This window comes from Symphalangus syndactylus, chromosome 19, assembly GCF_028878055.3.
Source record: "Symphalangus syndactylus isolate Jambi chromosome 19, NHGRI_mSymSyn1-v2.1_pri, whole genome shotgun sequence".
NCBI classification, from domain to species: Eukaryota; Metazoa; Chordata; class Mammalia; order Primates; family Hylobatidae; genus Symphalangus; species Symphalangus syndactylus.
In genome coordinates, this window is record NC_072434.2 from 92,192,350 (window position 1) to 92,210,443 (window position 18,094).

The window sequence follows — 18,094 nt, forward strand, 5'->3', positions numbered from 1 at the left end:
ATCAGGGATGGAATGTGTGTCTGAACTGTGTCTGTACATTATATCAGGGATAAAGGTGTCTCTGAACTGTATCCATACAGTATATCAGGGATACAATGTGTGTCTGAACTCTATCAGTTCATTATATCAGGGATATAAGGTGTGTCTGAACTGTATCAGTACACATAACCTACTTCTGAGACACAGTAAGGACAGGGCTTGGCCCCCACCCCTACTATCACATTTTTTCCCGTACCTGCCAACTTCCAGACCTTGCATCACCACCTCCACTGGCACAATACCCACTGACATGGATAACTTGAAGAAACTAAGATAAGCAGCATTCCACCATAAATCTTATTCAAGGGAGTTAACCTTATCACTCACATGTGCCTAAGACCAGAAGAATGACTGATCTTTACCCCTTGCTTCATGATAATACTAAAAACGCCACCCAGGGAAGGGCTTACCCACCATTTTTTGATCATGCAATGTATGTATTAACATAATTTCTCACTGGGCCTGCACATCCTGTGCTCCACTCCACATGTATAAAGAGCCTCCCATACCTCATGATTATCCACATCACTCATCTTAAAACACAGCAGGCTGGGCGTGGTGGCTCATGCCTGTAATCCCAGAACTTTGGGAGGCCGAGGCGGACTGATCACGAGGTCAGGAGATCGAGACCATCCTGGCTAACACAATGAAACCCCGTCTCTACTAAAAATACAAAAAATTAGCTGGGCGTGGTGGCGGGCGCCTATAGTCCCAGCTACTTGGGAGGCTGAGGCAGGAGAATGGCATGAACCCGGGAGGCGGAGCTTGCAGTGAGCCGAGATCCAGCCACTGCACTCCAGCCTGGGTGACAGAGCGAGACTCCATCTCAAAAAAAAAAAAAAAAAACCACAGCAAAGACCTAGCCATGGGGAACCAACCACAGAATTGTTGTTCCAGTGCTGTCTCCCTTGTGTTAGAGCATAAGCCCTTAATAAAGCCTGGTCTGGAAAACTTGCTTGGTCTCATGTCCATTTCTACTGCACAGGAGCCCAAGAACCTGTGGTTAGAAATACTTCCACATTTTAGCCTGAATGAATCGGGTACTCTCTGTTTAGCTGATAGGCGACTAGTTTCCTTTATTATTTTCACAGTTTTACATCTTATGTATCAATATGGTTTGGCTCTGTGTCCCCACCTAAATCTCATGTTGAATTGTAATTCCCAGTGTTCAGGGAGGGAGCTGGTAGGAGGTGATTGGATCATGCGGTGGATTCCCCCTTGCTGTGCTCATGATTCTGAGTGAGTTCTCATGAGATCTAGTTGCTTAAAAGTGTGAAGCACTTCCCCTTTCGCTCTGTCTCCTGCTCAGCCTTGTAAAGATTGTACTGCTTCCCTCCACCTTCCCCCATGATGGTATGTTTCCCGGGGCCTCCCCAGCCATGCTTTCTGTAAAGCCTAAGCAACTGTCAGTCAATTAAACCTCTTTTCTCCATAAATTACCCAGTCCCAGGTATGTCTTTATAGCAGCATGAGAACGGACTAATACGGTATCTATCTGTAAACAAGAGTTTACTTTTGCCTATTTTTGAACTTTAAAAATGAAGTTACTTTGAATATATTATTTTGACTTTTTTTGCTAAATATTTTTGTGATATTCAACTCATTATCTTGTATAGTTTGCTGATTTTCCTTAGCATATGGAATGTCATTGAATGAATATCTTATTAATTGATATATTTATTCTATAGTTATTAGGTATGTATGTTATTTTCAGCTTGGGTCTATTATGAATGCTTTTGCTATTGACATTTATGTTCTTATGTTTTCATATATAAATGCAAAAAATATAGTGCATATACCTATGGGTAGAATTGATGGGTTTGTATTTTTCTGACTTATAGTAAGGTTGAGTAACTTTTCTTTATCAGCCATTTAGAGTTTCTCTTTTGTAAAGTACCTATTCAAGTATTTTTCCCATTTGCCATCAAATTTTGGCCTTTTATTATAGACACGTAGGAATTTTTTTATACATGTGCTGGATATTTTGTTTTCAGTTTTGTTACACATCTGCTAGTTTGTGACCTATCCAAGAGTTTAAATTTTATTTATTTGTAAGTTGAATTACCAATATTTTACTTTATATTAGTTCTTTTTGTCTTAACTAATCTGTTCACAAGCTGAAGTCAAGAAAATATCCTATCTTATCTTCTAAAAGCTCAGTTTTTTTTTTCTTTCTTCACCTTTTAGTTTTTAACCCACCTAAAACATGTTTGTGATATGTGACCTTGGGCAAATTTTCCATTTTCCATATGAACAAACAATTTTCCCAAAACAACGTGATAAATTTATTTTTCCCAGATCTGCAGTGACATCTCTGTCTCCTTTATAGTCACATTCCACAAAAGCTTTGCCTGTTCTTGGTCTCCCCAATTCCTCCACTGTCCTCTCTATTCAGGATATTCACCTCTCATTTCAATGATCTTTATGTATCTTTATGTGGATAAATCAAATCTTTCAGGCCTTATTGTGCTAGGGCCATCAGCACAGTTTTTGTTTCTCTGTTTTTTTCCCTTGTTTTGATATAATTGTTTATTCCCTCAATTGAAGATGTGTGTGTTTTGTTTTGTTGCATTTTCATCTGTCTTCAAGTACACCGTACTGACGGCTTTTCCTAACTCCCTGTTTTGCTTTTCCTTTTAATTTTTTTTTCTCCTCGTGTCATTTCTCCAGGCTCACTTCTTAATACGGGAGGGCTCCCAGCTCAGCTACTGGTCCTGTTCCTTTTTTTTCTGTACCTTTTCTCTGTTAAGCTCATTGGGGTTCTTAGCTATAAACGTGTATTATGTAATATCTATGGATTAATGACGTCAGTTCAAAACAAACTTGGTGTTCACTAAACTGATCTGCGCCTCTTTCTTCCCACCCTAAAATTCCTGCAGCTGCGTCTTTCCTGAGGCCCACTGGTAGGAGGTCCACAATTTCAGTTGCTCAATCCAAGCCCTTAGAGTTGCCCCTGGTGCTTCTCTTTCCCTTGAAACCGATATCTAACTAGTAAAGGAATCCTGTTGGCTCTACCTTCAGAAGACACCCAGGTTCCAACCATTTCTACAATATGTTCCTGCTTTACCTAAATCCTCTAAGGGTTATTTCTAAAGCAGCAGTTGAAGAAACATCAGATCATGCCATTTGGTGATTAAAACCCCACTGTAGCTCATCGTTTATTGGAGTAAAATCTAAAATTCTTACAGTAAGCTCTACGGGGCCCTTTTACATGCTCCTCTCCCCCATTACCTCTTAGATGTCTGCTCGTGCCACTGTTTCCCTCACTGCTCCAGCCATCCTGGCCTTCTTGTCATTCTTTGAATAAGCCACGTACACTCTCCCCTCAGGCCTGTCCTACCAGGTTTTTTTTTTTTTTTTCTCCACTTGGGATCCCTCCCACCCCAACACTCTCTTCAGGGCTAAATTCTTTATCTCCTCAAGACCGCTCAAATGTTATAATTCCAAAGAGATCTATGCTATCGATGACATTGTAAAAAGCAACAAATATTACCACAGCTTCAGCCATTCTTTCTCTCCCTTCATCTACTCTACTTTTTCCCTTTATACCATTTGACATTGACAGACTATATAGTTAACTTCTTTCTTCTTTTATTATTGTCACTGCCGCTGGGCTACATGGGCAGCTTCATAAGGACAGGCATGTATTTTGCAGACAAATATATCCCAAGGGTCTTCATAGTTCAATAGATGTCTGTACATAGCATAAATTCAGCAAACATTTGTCAGATGAAATAAGGCTTCATAAAACTTCTGTAGATGCATGGACCTACTTCTGAACTCTTTATTCTTTTTTTTTTTTTGGCTTATTTGTCTTGTGATGTGTGAATTTTACACTGTTTAACAGTTTAACTTGAAAGTAAATCTGAATTTCTGGTATGACAATTTATCTGCATTGTTCTTATTTAACATTATCTTGGCTGCTATTCTTGGCTCTTTGATTATCTATCTTGGGAGAGAGAGAACACTGAATCTGTATCTCTGTTTCTAACTGTAGTTCTGGCTCTAAGTATCTGTCTTCATTAATCTCTGAATCTATTTCTATTTCTTCAGTATCTCAAACAATTGGTTCCTTTTTAAACTCCCTTTATTATTACGTTAAAGTATTTCAAGGTAAATAGCCAATGTTTTGTCATTCTAGCCCTAAACATATTCCTACGCATCCATAAAAAGTGACAACAGTGCACCAGCCTGCTCTCACTGAGTCCTTCATAGGACTCACATACAACACCCCAGAATCTCAGTGACTCACACAACAAATGTATGTGTCTCAACTTATTGAAGATAGCATTCAAAAGAATTTCAAAATTATGTTTGAATTCAAAAGAATTAAAATCATGTACTCAGAAAATTGTAGAACAGTGTTCATAGCCCCATTATTGACGATAGCCAAAAGGTTGTGTCCATCAACAGACAAATAAATAAGCAAAATGTGATATATACAAACAATGTGATACTATTCTGCCTTCAAAAGGAATGAAACTCTGATATTTTCTGCCACATGGATGAACCCTGAAAATGTTATGTGAAGTGAAGTAAGTATAAAGGCAAATATTGAATGATCCACTCATATGAGGTACCCTGTTGGAGGCCAGAAGAGTGAGGGTCGTGATGAGCTCAGTACCCCACGGGAGGCTGGGTGAGTTAGCAGCAAAACTGCTTCTCATAAATGCAGAATGTTCGCAAACTGACAAACTGCGTTTGCCACACAGAGGTTACGCTGAGGGCAGTCACGCCCCAGGCACAAGTGTTTCTTGTTATTAGGTGCGTCTGAAAGTCTGATAGCAATGATGTGAACCTGCAATCAATCAAGTAGCTGACCAATCGTGACGTCCTCCTCCCTGCTCTTTCTACCCAATAAATACAGAGGGCCGAGAAGCTCGCGCGGCTGCACTTGCTCACTCCAAGCTGGGATCTCTCTTCTTCTTCTTCTTTCCCCAAGCTTAGCCTTTCCTTAAAGCAGTTTTCTTTTATCTTTCGTTACTGTTTCTACGTTCATTTTTTCGTTCAGTTCTGTAATGACGGTCTCAGGGGGTAACAGTTAATTGCTGTAGAGAGGGTCTCAAGTAGTAATTGTACAAGTCTCCCAAGTGGTGCCTGAACAGGGACAAGCAGGGACCTGAAGAAGCCTGGAGGGATAAATAAGTAGGGATAGAGATGAAGACAGAATATAGGTAGGAAAAGACAGGAGCTGGCAGGAACTAACAGGGACCACGGGGACAGGGATAAAGACTAGCAGAGACCTGCAGGGTCCTACAGGGACTTGAATGAGGAAGATTTGCTGGAAGAGAAAAAACAAATTAGCCAGAGGCAGGAGAAACCCCGTTACAAGTCCGCCAGCAGCAGCATAAGGCTAGTGCTCTAAAAAGTCCCGGTCAGTGCCCCAGAGGTTTGAAAAAGTGGGAAGTCTTTGAATCGGGGTAACATGGGGAGGTATTTGGCTTTTTCCTTTCGTTTGGGGTTTGGTACACACCATCTTCTATCTCCGAGCCTGAGATAATTTTTTGCCCCATTTACAGCACCTGTCAAAAGTAGTAGATGAGGGAGAATGAAAACTGGCTTGCACCAGCTTTTGTGGCTACAGAAAAGCTCACTTTGGTTTATGGGAATACAAACGTGGACTGAGAACGTGCAGTGGCACCTGTGAGGTGTGCAGAAAGCTTAGGAGGTTTTCTTAGAGCTTTTCAAGATGTGGGAACTGAGCTTCATTGCTTTACACTGTTGGCTCAGGCAACGGCTAATCTTGGTGGTTGACGGATCTAAAAGCCCCAGGGTTGAGCCCTAGAACGGGAAAGTTGTCAGTGTAGAAAATCGGACGTTTCAAAAGAGAATGGGCCGTCAGACCTCTGCGCAGAAGGGATCTTACTTCTCCTCTCAACAGAAAAAGCGCCAGGACTTTGCCCTCGTTGCAATAAGGGAAATCTTTGGGCTAATCAATACCACTCAATTTCATCAAAGCGGCACCCCCTGTCGGGAAACGAGACGCGGGCCTGGACCTGGGCACCTCCAACAAGGGGGCATCCCCGGTCCAGGCCACATCTCCGTCTCGGGGGGTTTCCGGAGGTGCCTTGAGTCCCCCTCAAACACCTGGAAGCACAGGATTCGATCTCCCAAATGAACGGGTTACGTTAGAGAAACTTGATTGACACTGGCATTTGGGGACTTTGCCGACAGGGTAGATGGGATCAATTTTAGGCTAAAAGTCGTCTTCACTTGCGGGGCGTTACTCAAGTCCCGGGAATTCTTGCTTCGGATTATGGAGAAATTCAGGTGGTGGTAACGTCACAAGATCTTTGGGTTTCGAACCAGGAGAATCTATTTAGCAACTGTTGCTCATTCCCTGTAAATTGTACCCTTCTGTAGGTGAGAAGCCAGGAGGTCAGGGATTTGGAAGCACAAGTAGGAGAAAGATCTGTCACAACCCTTAGCATCTGACAGACCCGCCTGTGTCAGTGCAGACAGAAGGCTTAGGGACTGCTTTGTTGCTATACTGTTGCCTGAGAAGGATACGCCTCAATTTTTCTGTGCCTTCTGTTCGTCAGAAAGTTTCTTTCGCTGTGGATAGAAAGTCTTACCCCGCAGCCATTAGGCAAAGAGGCAGAAGCTGAGCTGCAGCTTGTGGAGCGGAGGCTGCAGCCGCAGAAGCCTTTGCTTTCGTGGTTCCTAACGTGGGGACGAGGACATGCCCGTCTCTAGGGGAGATGAGCAGACATGGGTGCCCTCGGGGCCGAGGACCCGCCGGAGTCCCGCTGACATCACCCCCCATCTCATAGGGACAGATCTCAATTCAAAAAGAGAGAGTTGGAGGCCGCGTGAGGGTCGCGATCAGCTGGGTTCACGGGAGGCTGGACGAGCAGGCGGCGAAGCTGCTTCTCACAAACGCAGGACGTTGGCAAAAAACTGACAAATGCGTTTGCGCGCGGAGGTTGTGCTGAGGGCGTCACGCGCAGGCACAGGTGTCATCAGCTGCGTCGGAAAGTCTGATCCAACGATGTGCACCTGTCATCATCGCGCAGCTGCTGCATCGAGTCCTCCCTGCTCTTTCCACCGGATAAATGCGGAGGGCGGAGGAGCTCGGCGGCTGCCCTTGCTCACTGGGAGCTGGGAGCGCTTCTTCCCGAGCTCGGCCTGGCCTGAAAACAGTTCCCTCCCCACCCCTGCCCCCACCATCGCTACCTCCTCCCTTCGCTCAGTCCTGTCATGAGGGCCTCAAGCAGTAACCGCTGTAGTGACGGTCTCAAGCAGTAATTGTACAAGTTTGCTACGGTACCTAGAATCGGAAAATCCATAGAAACAGAATAGACGTTACCAGAGATGAGGAAAAGGAGAAATAGTTTAATGGGAACAGAGGATTTGTTTGGGATGAGGAAAAAGTTCTGGAGATATGGGTGGTGGTGGTTGTATTAACCTAAAGGAAAAAACGGAGGCAAAACTAACATAAGGAGAGTTCACTTGGGCCAAGATTGGGAAATGCAACCTGAGAGACAGATTCTAGTTAGCCCTAAGTAAATGCCCCAACTAACAGCAGTTATAATGGGGCTTCTAAGGGAAAGGGGAAGTTCTAAAGCTGATATAAGCTATTGATCAGCTAGACACTGGTTTTTTTCCTAGCTATGGATCAGCTATACGTTCTTTGTATCACACATTCTAGGAACATGAAGATAATTGGTAAAGGTCATATTGTACAACTTGTAACATTTTAGGTAACTTATCAGCTAGTCTGGGAACTACAGAGGGGACAAGTGTAAAAATTCCTTTAAACAACCCCAGGCGTGTGTGAGCGGGGCTGGGTAGGGGTTACTGAATTCTCATGCTCCTGTCTCTCAGCCTAAAACATTTTGTAAAGCTCACATTCTTCAGACTGCTCTGAATCATTGTTGTCAGTTTCAAATGTTTTCTAAGGTCAACTTCTGGGGAAGCTAAGGCAGGTCATATATGAAAGTAATTTACCACTTTTTCTCAGATTGGACCTCAATCCTAAACAAAATGGAAGACAAAGAATTTTCTAAAGTACCAAAAATTTTAAATTTATTTCAACCAACCATACTAGGATCGAATCATCTGTTATAGAAAATATTAGAGCACATAGTAATGTAGTCAGTTGTTGGAAAAAATGGCAAGTGGTAATTCAACCAGTTAAGACTTAAGTTGGTGTTTGTGTATTTCTTTGTGGTATTTGTCAGCTTTTTAAAGGTGTAATTTGTAGGAGTTTTTTCCCTGAAAATATTATACCTGTGCAATCATGATTTGTAGCCTGTTTTCTTAAGACATCTCAGATTGCATAAGCTTCAGTCTCAGAAAACCTGAATTCCGACCCCCAATAACTTAAAAACCAGTGAGGTAAATACGAATTACATGAGAAAGAGCCAAGATCATGCAGGCATAGATGGCAGCACAGCAAGACTGCAGGGTCTAAAATTCCCCTCCGCTTCCCCGCTCCCCTCAGGAACTGGTGTGGGCCTTTGTGAGAATACTGGAACGAGAAAAGGAGGTCTCTTCTTGAAGTAACTCAAAGAACTTCTCTTACTCATTTTACTAATCTCGGTGTGTATATATATATATATATATATATATCTTTAAATGCTTGAAATGCTGAAAGTTTTATGTATTACAAGTTACAAGAAAGACAGGATGATTACATACTAATACTTGAGTGATAGGGAATGGCCCAAAATGTATCTTTTGCAAGACAATACTTCCTTAGAAACATTGATTTCTATTTAAAGAGAAATGCCTAAAAGTTGGAAGTGTAAAAAAAAAAAAAAAAAAAAAAAAAAAAATTTCAAAACAAATGTCATGAACAAAGTAAAAGAAAACAATTTTAAGTTGCAGCTGCCCACAACCTGACTTATCTGGGTGTTTAATTTGTAAATTGAGAGGTCACATTTTTCTTGAAGGAGTTTGTCACATTTTGTATGAACTGTAATTGCAGGCTAGGGACAAAGACCCCGGAGACAGTGATGTCAATTTATCTCCTGAATGGGAGTACTAGCCATCGCCATGATGCAAGCTCTCCTATGTAAGTCACTGGATCTCTATCTTCTTAGCAGCCTGCATAATGTAGTTGCTGTCAACTGACATTAGTATTAGGCATTTTACAGATTCAGGCTGGTCTATTTCTAGATCTTCAAACTATTCACCTATCAATGTATTTTAAAAAGTCTCATATTAGTTAGGGACTGACCTTATCCTTCTGCCAACAAGATGTAATTCCATGCCGAATCCACTACCTTGTTTAAATTCATACACTCCCTGCATCTGTACTCTGTTCTGTTTCAGTTCAGAAAAGTTTGAAATACACAGAACATAGAGAATACCTCCAATTTAGGAAGTCTGATGTATGCCTCTTAGTTCCACATACTTACTACATAAAGGGTAATGCTGAACAATTGCATGTTAGTTCTGTAATTGCATTCCTTAGTTCTGTAAGGTTTTTCTCTAACTACTCAGATCCATCATGTTTGGGGAAAGATACTGTGGTAAAGTAAGTTTTTTGCAGTCTTGATCAATCGCAGGATGCTTTAAATAGATTCTGGACTTACAAGAAAGTTGGTTCAAACCAGAGAAATACTGGATAATGTTGAAGTTGATACGTCTGACTTTGAACTGTAGATACTTGTGGATATTACTACTCATATAAATCTTACATAATTCCATCTCGTTTTTTAGTTATGGACTCGGTTATCTTTTGTGTACATCAGAATGTAGCAGATTACTCAAATTCTGTACAGATTTGTCTGCATAATGATTCCAACAGTTTTTATCATTGCAACATATTCACCTACACAATTTTAACATCTTCATAGAGAAGAGCTTATTTGTAGTATTCCACCTTCTTAGGTACCTCATAAGTAACTCTAAAAAGGGTTTAGTTAGGAAGACCTTCCATATCCTGCTCTGAGAAACCACTGCACCATACTTATTTAATACTTAGAAGTTCCCAGAGGCTGATAGGATGTTGAGTGGCTTGCCAGACGTCCAGAAGCTTATCAGTGAAGATAGAATATAAAGCCAGCTTTCTGACTGAACATTAAACATGTTTTTTAATGCTACATGACAAATGCCAAGAATAAAGTTTCAAGGGTAGGAATAGACGGGAAGAACTCAGGTCAACTTCTCTAGAGACTGAAGGTGATCATGCCCTTGGTCTACTTCAAGACAATCCCTCGGCCTTAACCAAAACTTCTCTACCATTCTAGAGCTTCCCCACGTGATTTTTACTTTAGAAAAATGTCTTTTCTTCCACAACTAGAAGTGACACTTCACGTGAAAATACTGCTGGGGAGGAAACATAATGAATCTGATTGTACAGAGAATTAAATGTCTTATAGTCGGGGTCACCATTTAGCCCTGTTTTCTAAAGAGATTCCCTTTCTTATGCCTGTTGTCCTCATCTCCTGTCTAGCTTAGCCTTTTCGCACTCAAACATTCTGAGTTAGATGGTCACCAAGAATTGTGCCAATCTTTGATATGCAGAGCAGAGTCTGACAGAACATCAAAAATAAAGTAGAAAACCTGCTGCTGGATCTGCTATTGAAGAGAAAAACATATGGACAGCAAAGGGTGAGATTCCCAAAGCTAACTGTCGCTGCTATTACAATCTTAAGGCTAACCTAGCACTCATTTTTTAGTACCCACTTTTTATACCAGAATTCATACATGCAACAAGGGGTGAAAACTAATTTTACCCGTGATAGTGTTCCCACATCAACAAGGAGAACTGTTGGAACTTCAGTGAGGTCATTCCTGCTCATCATTCACACCTGAACCTCCTGCTTATTTGAAATACAATTAGATGGATTAGGTATGATCTTAAAGTACAAATTTATCATATGGTTCACCTCATAAACCAATAGTTGCATAGTTTTAATGTCTAGACCAAAGATTTTAAATGCCTAAAAATTACATTTAAAAAAATTCAAAATTGCATATTAATCACATACCTGGATAGAAAATTTTTTTCAAAAACTCAGCATACAGAATGATAAAATGTCTTATTTAGGCCAAAAAGTTTTGAAATATCTATCAAAAGTTACAAGTAACTTTGGGGGCAAAATAGCTGCACTTAATAGCACATAAGAATATTACTAAATAATAAATCTTCTATAGACACTTGACAAATCACCTATATAGAAAAGGTCATGAAAAAATAGACAAGATATACACAATATGTTCAATTTTCTTCATAAATGCATATTGAGTTTAGATACTAGTGCTAAACGCTGGAGCAAGCATGCTGCCGCAAGGTGTGTTCTATTACTGTTAAGCATCTAACGATTTGGTTGATAAGCTTCTAAAGCATAGTAAACCATTTTCCATGAATTATGCCAGAGAATTCACCTCACAATATTGTATATTATGTAAGCAAACTTAGCAACAACGTGAATGTAAACCGAGTGTGTCACATATTATTCAATCATAGCAATATTTGTAAAGACTACATGGGAAAGATTTGCTAAATATGTGTAAAACTGGATGTTTACTAAAGTTTGAAATTATGCATAGACAGTTATTACATGGGGCATGGTATAATCCGGTTGATTATTTTCCAAGTATTCTTAAATGTTGCTATACTGGGTAATTCTTAAAATACAGGGAATGAATTGATACTGACAGAGTGGAAGATGGCTTTAAAATCTGAATGGTTATGGAACCCACTCATATCTCCCCCTTCCGTTTGTGAAGAAAGCTGGGGAGATCCCCAGGGTCTCATTAGCAAGTTTCAGGGCCAGGAATATTCATGGTCAGGGCTCGGGACACAGCTGCCCTGATAAGGATATTTTTGGACCCATTTTTTCCTCTTGGGCTTTAATATTCCCAGAGGACCAATAGCAGTCACTGGCTGGTCTCCAGCAGGTATCACCATTCTCTGAATTTACTGTGAAATAACAAGCATAGCCCTCCAAGGATCTTGTTCTTAAGTTATGGACAACCAGGTCTGGGTGAGCAATTTACCTCTCTCCATCATACAAATTGCTGCTAAATGTTTGCCTTTAATTTCCCCAATGGCTTAACGGTTTTTAAAATAATAGACATTATAAATCAGCTGATGGAAAGCTCTGGCATAAAGCTGGTAATATTTCAAGAATGAGAACTGAAAAATGCATAAGGATATAATGTGGGTTTCATCAGTAAAAATCTGATAATTTTCATCGTTTTCCACCATCCATTGTGGCACAGTTGTGGTGGAATGTACTGAGGGGCCCTGGTGTGAATTTCCTGTCTACCAGCCAGTGGGCTGCAGCTTCCATCATTTTTATTGTCCTTTGTTCACATATACCAAATAAGTCAAAACTGCTGAGGTCTTAAAACCATTCTGAAAGTGCACCTGTGGTCACACACTACACACGTTCTTCATGTGCCTCAATTCTAGGCTCCTCGAAGATGATGTCTTACATTCTTTCAGAACATCAAACTTTGGCCTACCCATTGTGCCTCTCGGGAAACATTTGTGGAATGAAATGTCTACTTTGTCCTGTTGGGAAAACAGCATAGAACAATTAGACTGTCACTGTTTAAAGAGAACCATGTTCCTCTGGGGAAGTTTCCTTAAGCCTCATTTTCAACTGTAGAATGGTCTCGTATCTTACAAAGTTGTTTGGAAACGTAAAATTTACGGATCAGTTATTAATGTTCTTACTGCTATTGGCAGGTGAATGCATATACAAGTAAATCCATTTTTCTAACTTGGTACACACCTAAATTTTTTGGCTCAGTTCTAATTTGGGATGTGTTTAATTCTGGAGGACTTGTTTGGATGAAGGTATTTGGAGCAGTCATATTCTCTCAGGGATGACGCTAGACCAGTGCTGCCTAGTAGAAATCCTGGGGGAGCCACAGATAATTCTAAGTTTTCTAGTAACCACATTAAATTAGATTCAAAATGTAAAAAATAGGTGAAACTAATTTTAATGTATATTATCCAAATATATCTAAAAGTTACCATATAATATAGTGTTAAGGAGATGTGTTGCATATATTTTTAACAAGTGTTTGAATTCTTAATGTAACTTGTACTGACGGCACCTCTTGCTTTGGAGCAGTCTTGTTTCGGGGGCTCCACAGCTTCATAAGACTCATGGCTGCCACACTGGATAGTGCAGATCTATATGATGCAGGGAGAAGCTATCCAAATAACTCATAAGTGTTCCTAAATGTGGTAAAATATTATTTAACTGATATATATGCATAATCTAACTTCAAGTTAGTGTATCCTAAAAGGGATCTCTCAATCTCTAATATTTAAACTAGTTTGTTTTTTCATAAGTTGAATGGGATTGTAACATTTTAACGAGTTGTATGTTAATAATTGGTAGTTCGCTGCTGCAAGAAGGAAAGCAAACACCACTTGACCCTCGACGTTTTCTCCCGTGATTTTTATTCCTATGAATTCTTGGATGACTTCTTAGAACTCAGCTCTTTTTAATTCAACACAGGCTCATTCTCAAATACTCCACCTGATACATGTAAGTTGAGCACTCAAATTTTACAGTGTACAAATGTGTCAAGAATGGTGTAAATTAGGTCAAATAATGCAGTTATTCTTCCATAGGCAAGTACATTACTGGTGGTGATTTTCAAACTGGATTCTGTGAGAACTAGAGTCTAATATAAGGAGAGCAGTGTAGGATGTGGACAATCCTCCTTTCCTCCCCACCACCCTATCCTATTGAATCAGGCTCGTTCCATTCTTATGTGCATCCTCCCCAATGTAAGGTGGTACTCGAAAGACAGAAATAAATTGGTCATGAACAAAAAGATTGGTGATTACTATTGAGAGTTCATGATGAAACAATCAAGAAAATAATCCTTAAATGAACAATGACGGTGTAATGAGATGTAGCACAATCCTGCTCAGGCAGTTCTCTCAGGAAATTATGAACTTTAAGAAATAAGATGACTTGACCTTGGTTTGTTCATGACTGCATCATAGTGTTTTAGGTAAATCAGATGCCTTTCCAACTTTCATCTGTCTCTTTTGTGTACCCTACAGAGCTATGGAGCGGGGCAATTATTCCACGTATGCCGACCTTATCCTCTTGGGTTTGTTCAGCAACTCCCCTTTCCCCTGGCTTCTCTTTGCCGTCATTCTCCTGGTCTTTGTGACCTCCGTAGCCAGCAACATGGTCATGATCATTCTCATCCACATAGACTCCCGCCTCCACACCCCCATGTACTTCCTGCTCGGCCAGCTCTCCCTCATGGACATCCTGTACATCTTTACCATTGTGCCCAAAATGCTGGTGGACCAGGTGATGAGCCAGAGAGCCATTTCCTTTGCAGGATGCACTGCCCAACACTTTCTCTACTTGACCTTAGCAGGAGCTGAGTTCTTCCTCCTAGGACTCATGTCCTATGATCGCTACATAGCCATCTGCAACCCTCTGCACTATCCTGTCCTCATGAGCCACAAGATCTGGTTGATTGTGGCGGCAGCCTGGCTGGGAGGGTCTATCGATGGTTTCTTGCTCACCCCCGTCACCATGCCGTTCCCCTTCTGTCCCTCTCAGGAGATCAACCACTTCTTCTGCGAGGTCCCTGCCCTTCTGAAGCTCTCCTGTGTGGACACATCCGCCTACGAGACAGCCATGTATGTCTGCTGTATTATGATGCTCCTCATCCCTTTCTCTGTCATCTCAGCCTCTTACACAAGAATTCTCATTACTGTTCATAGGATGAGTGAGGCCCAGGGGAGGCGAAAGGCTGTGGCCACCTGCTCCTCACACATGGTGGTTGTCAGCCTCTTCTATGGGGCTGCCATGTACACATACGTGCTGCCTCACTCCTACCACACACCTGAGCAGGACAAAGCTGTGTCTGCCTTCTACACCATCCTCACTCCCATGCTCAACCCACTCATTTACAGCCTTAGGAACAAGGATGTCACAGGGGCCCTACAGAAGGTTGTGGGGAGGTGTGTGTCCTCAGGAAAGGTAACCACTTTCTAAAGAAATTGCATGTGCTGCTAGAGACTTCAAATGGATACGAGACTTCATCATTGCCCTTGAATTTAAATATTCTCTGCCTGGAAACAAGTCACCCCCATGCCAGCAACTGTGTAGGGCATTTATGGGATTTGGAAAGCTGCCTGGGATTTTAAGGACTTCATTTTTTGAAAGGTATGAAGATTCCGAACAATGAACAATTTAGGATGGGGGTAGGCATAAAGTTGCAGTTTTAGTAGTCACCCATCAGCTTTTAACAAGGTGTGCATTCCTCTAAAAATCATGGAGTAGCCTGTTTCTGGCTCCACTCAGTCATGACGAAAGAAAAGGTCATCTTCAGCTACCTCCCTGACTTCTCTTGACTTTTCCCCTTCAGATACTCTTTGTCCATTGACCATTATAATCAACTCATCAAATATTTTCATATTCTGAACATAGCAGTCACCATCTTATCCTCAGGCTGTGTTCTAAGACTTTTGGGGGAAGCCTGAAACCATAGTATAGAACTGTAGAACCTGACTGCTGTCAGTCACAACACATCTTCTCGTCTTCTACCATAAATGTGTAATACGTTTTCTTTCTTACCTAAGCACTTGCCACGTTCTGCAGTTTTTTGAGGTGTGACAGCAAAATTACCACTAATGTGTTTTTCCTTCTACCCAATTTCGAAGATTCATCCTTACTGTAGATCTTGGCAACCTCAGCATATAACTTTTTCTTGCCAGAACCTCCAGTTAAGAACTTATTGGAATGTGTCTCTGATATGGTTTGGCTGTGTCTGCACACAAATATCTTGAATTGTAGCTCCGATAATCCCCATGTGTAGTGGGAGGGGCCTGGTGGGAGGTAATTGAATCCTGGGGGTGGGTTTTTCCCATGCTGTTCTCATGAGTAAGTCTCACGAGATCTGATGGTTTTAAAAGGGTTGGTTCCCCTGCACGTGCTTCTTGCCTGCTGCCATGTAAGACATGCCTTTGCTTCTCCATCTTCCACCATGGTTGTGAAGCCTCCCCAGCCACGTGGAACTGAGCCCATTTAACCTCTTTCTTTATAAATTACCCAGTCTTGTGTTTTACAGCAGTGTGAAAATGGACTAATAGTCTGTTTTTCAGAGACATGAACAGAGGGCCAATATCTTTAGAAATATAGAACACTTAATTTTTAAGTCTTATAGGAACTAGCAAGGTTTTGCCAAATACAGATTCACCCTAAATGTCAAGTGGCACTTTGGAATGGAGTGAGTGGGCAGGCAGACTTACCTGAAATTAAAACAGAATCTCAACTCCAAACTGGGAGTCACTCTTGGCTTGTAGCAACCAAGTCTATACCTACTGATATAAAAGGATTACTTCTTGAAAAGAGTTAAAGGGGGGAAGGAAGAGAAGAGGAAAAAAGTGAATAAGAAACATGAAAAGGAAGATTGAGACACCACAAAAAATCTCTTGTGAAAAGTTATCTAGTATAATTTAGACTAAGTTCAACACTAGACAATATTGTGACACATGGGTTAGAAACTAATACCAATCAATACATTGTTCACAGGTCTGTTATTTTTCCTTGGGAAAGTTGGTAATACAAGCCCAACCTAAATTGATACAGCAGCACTTCTCACGCTTTCATGACATAAATGACATAACTATAAAAATTAGTTATATGACACCTTGAGGAAAACTGATGTGGCTGTTCACAGCAAAATCAACCCCCCTGTGGCTATAGCCAGATCGGGCACTGAAGGCCACTCCAGGGTTGAGAGGATCAATATTGGTTGTAACCCATTTGTGGCTCTGTAGAAAGACACATCACACCAGAGGGAAGAGTCTATCCAATCAATCCAATAGCTAGTTGGAGAACTTTTATTTATGGATGGATGACATATAAAAACCCTTAAGAAGAATTTATCGAATCACATTCTAAAGGCTGAAAAGGTATAGGGTTTTCTGCTTATCTGTAACATAGAGGGAATAAGGTACATGTCCAATGGATTTATGATGACTAGAAATCATAAGTAATGTGCCCATTAGCTGACTTAATGCGTGAAAGCATTCAATGATGTTTGGGAAGCAGAACTTTAGTAATAAGACCACTTTTTCCCCATTAGAGAAATAAATGTTAGGAAGTTCAATTTTCCTAATGTTTAAATATCTTAATGTGCTCTGGTGAAAAAATTTTAGAAAATGTATAACTTGTATTACCCTCACTTTTTTCTTCTCTACCAATTGCATTCTTTCATTCTTTTTCTTCTCATTTCTCATGTCTCCTTTCTTCCTACTGAATTCTTCTGTACTATGCATAAGACAAATCATTCTGAAAAACTTAACCTGAGTAAGTGACAAATACCACTTTCGTGAAAATAGAAGGTATGAGAAAGAAGGAAAATCTCTTGGGCCCCAAACTCACTAAGCCAAAGGGAAAAGTCAAGCTTGGGAACTGTCATGCAAAACTATATTCCATATCTGTTCCCAACTGTATGGCTACAGATTCCTTACTGTTCCCGAATGGATAGCTACAGAGGTAGAAGTCTACATACCTCCCCAAGGGCCCTCCCTCACAATTTGCTCACAAGGAAATTCCTTGCTGGCCCAAAGATCTTTACCCCAAAACCATTCTGTTGAATGTCATGCTGACAATGTAAATGAATGGCTTATCTTGACAGGCAGTGGACAAAGACAGGCCTGGGAGTCATCCCTCCACTCCCCTGAAACAAATGCATATTTGACTGCTTCCTCTACTCTGAGTACCTTATCTTATATACAATCCAGATTCACTGAGCCAGGAGATGAATGCCCAGTTGAGTGTTCCTCTAAACCCTCTACTGTCACATCTAAAGTGTGAATTCAGTGAACACTGATTTAAAGCCTCCAAAGAAGGCAACTACTCCATTTATTCACACTTCCTTTTTCTTTTATTTTCTCTAATGCCCACTGTTTCCCTTTTAAATATTGAAGTCTCCCAACCCTCTTTGGAAGAAGCACAAATCTCAGATGCTCCTGTCATCTTGTGTTCCTTTTTCCCAGGGGCATCCTCAACCTTGGCTGGCACCAGAAACCTCTACGTTGAGACTTGGCTCCAATGCTTTTTGGCTCATACTTCAGAGATTTCTCCCCAAACAA

General features: G+C 40.9%; 2 protein-coding genes across 2 annotated transcripts in view; both read left to right on the plus strand.

Moving 5' to 3' along the window:
- Window positions 1-18,094, plus strand: part of LOC129458131 (olfactory receptor 2G6) — a 241,162-nt gene that overhangs the window by 152,646 nt on the left and 70,422 nt on the right.
- On the plus strand, window positions 9,238-17,171 carry LOC129458573 (olfactory receptor 2T27). The gene is made up of 2 exons (XM_055234518.1): window positions 9,238-9,523; window positions 14,033-17,171. Exon 2 carries the CDS (start codon window positions 14,037-14,039, stop codon window positions 14,985-14,987), a length of 951 nt encoding a protein of 316 aa, XP_055090493.1. The 5' UTR covers window positions 9,238-9,523; window positions 14,033-14,036; the 3' UTR covers window positions 14,988-17,171.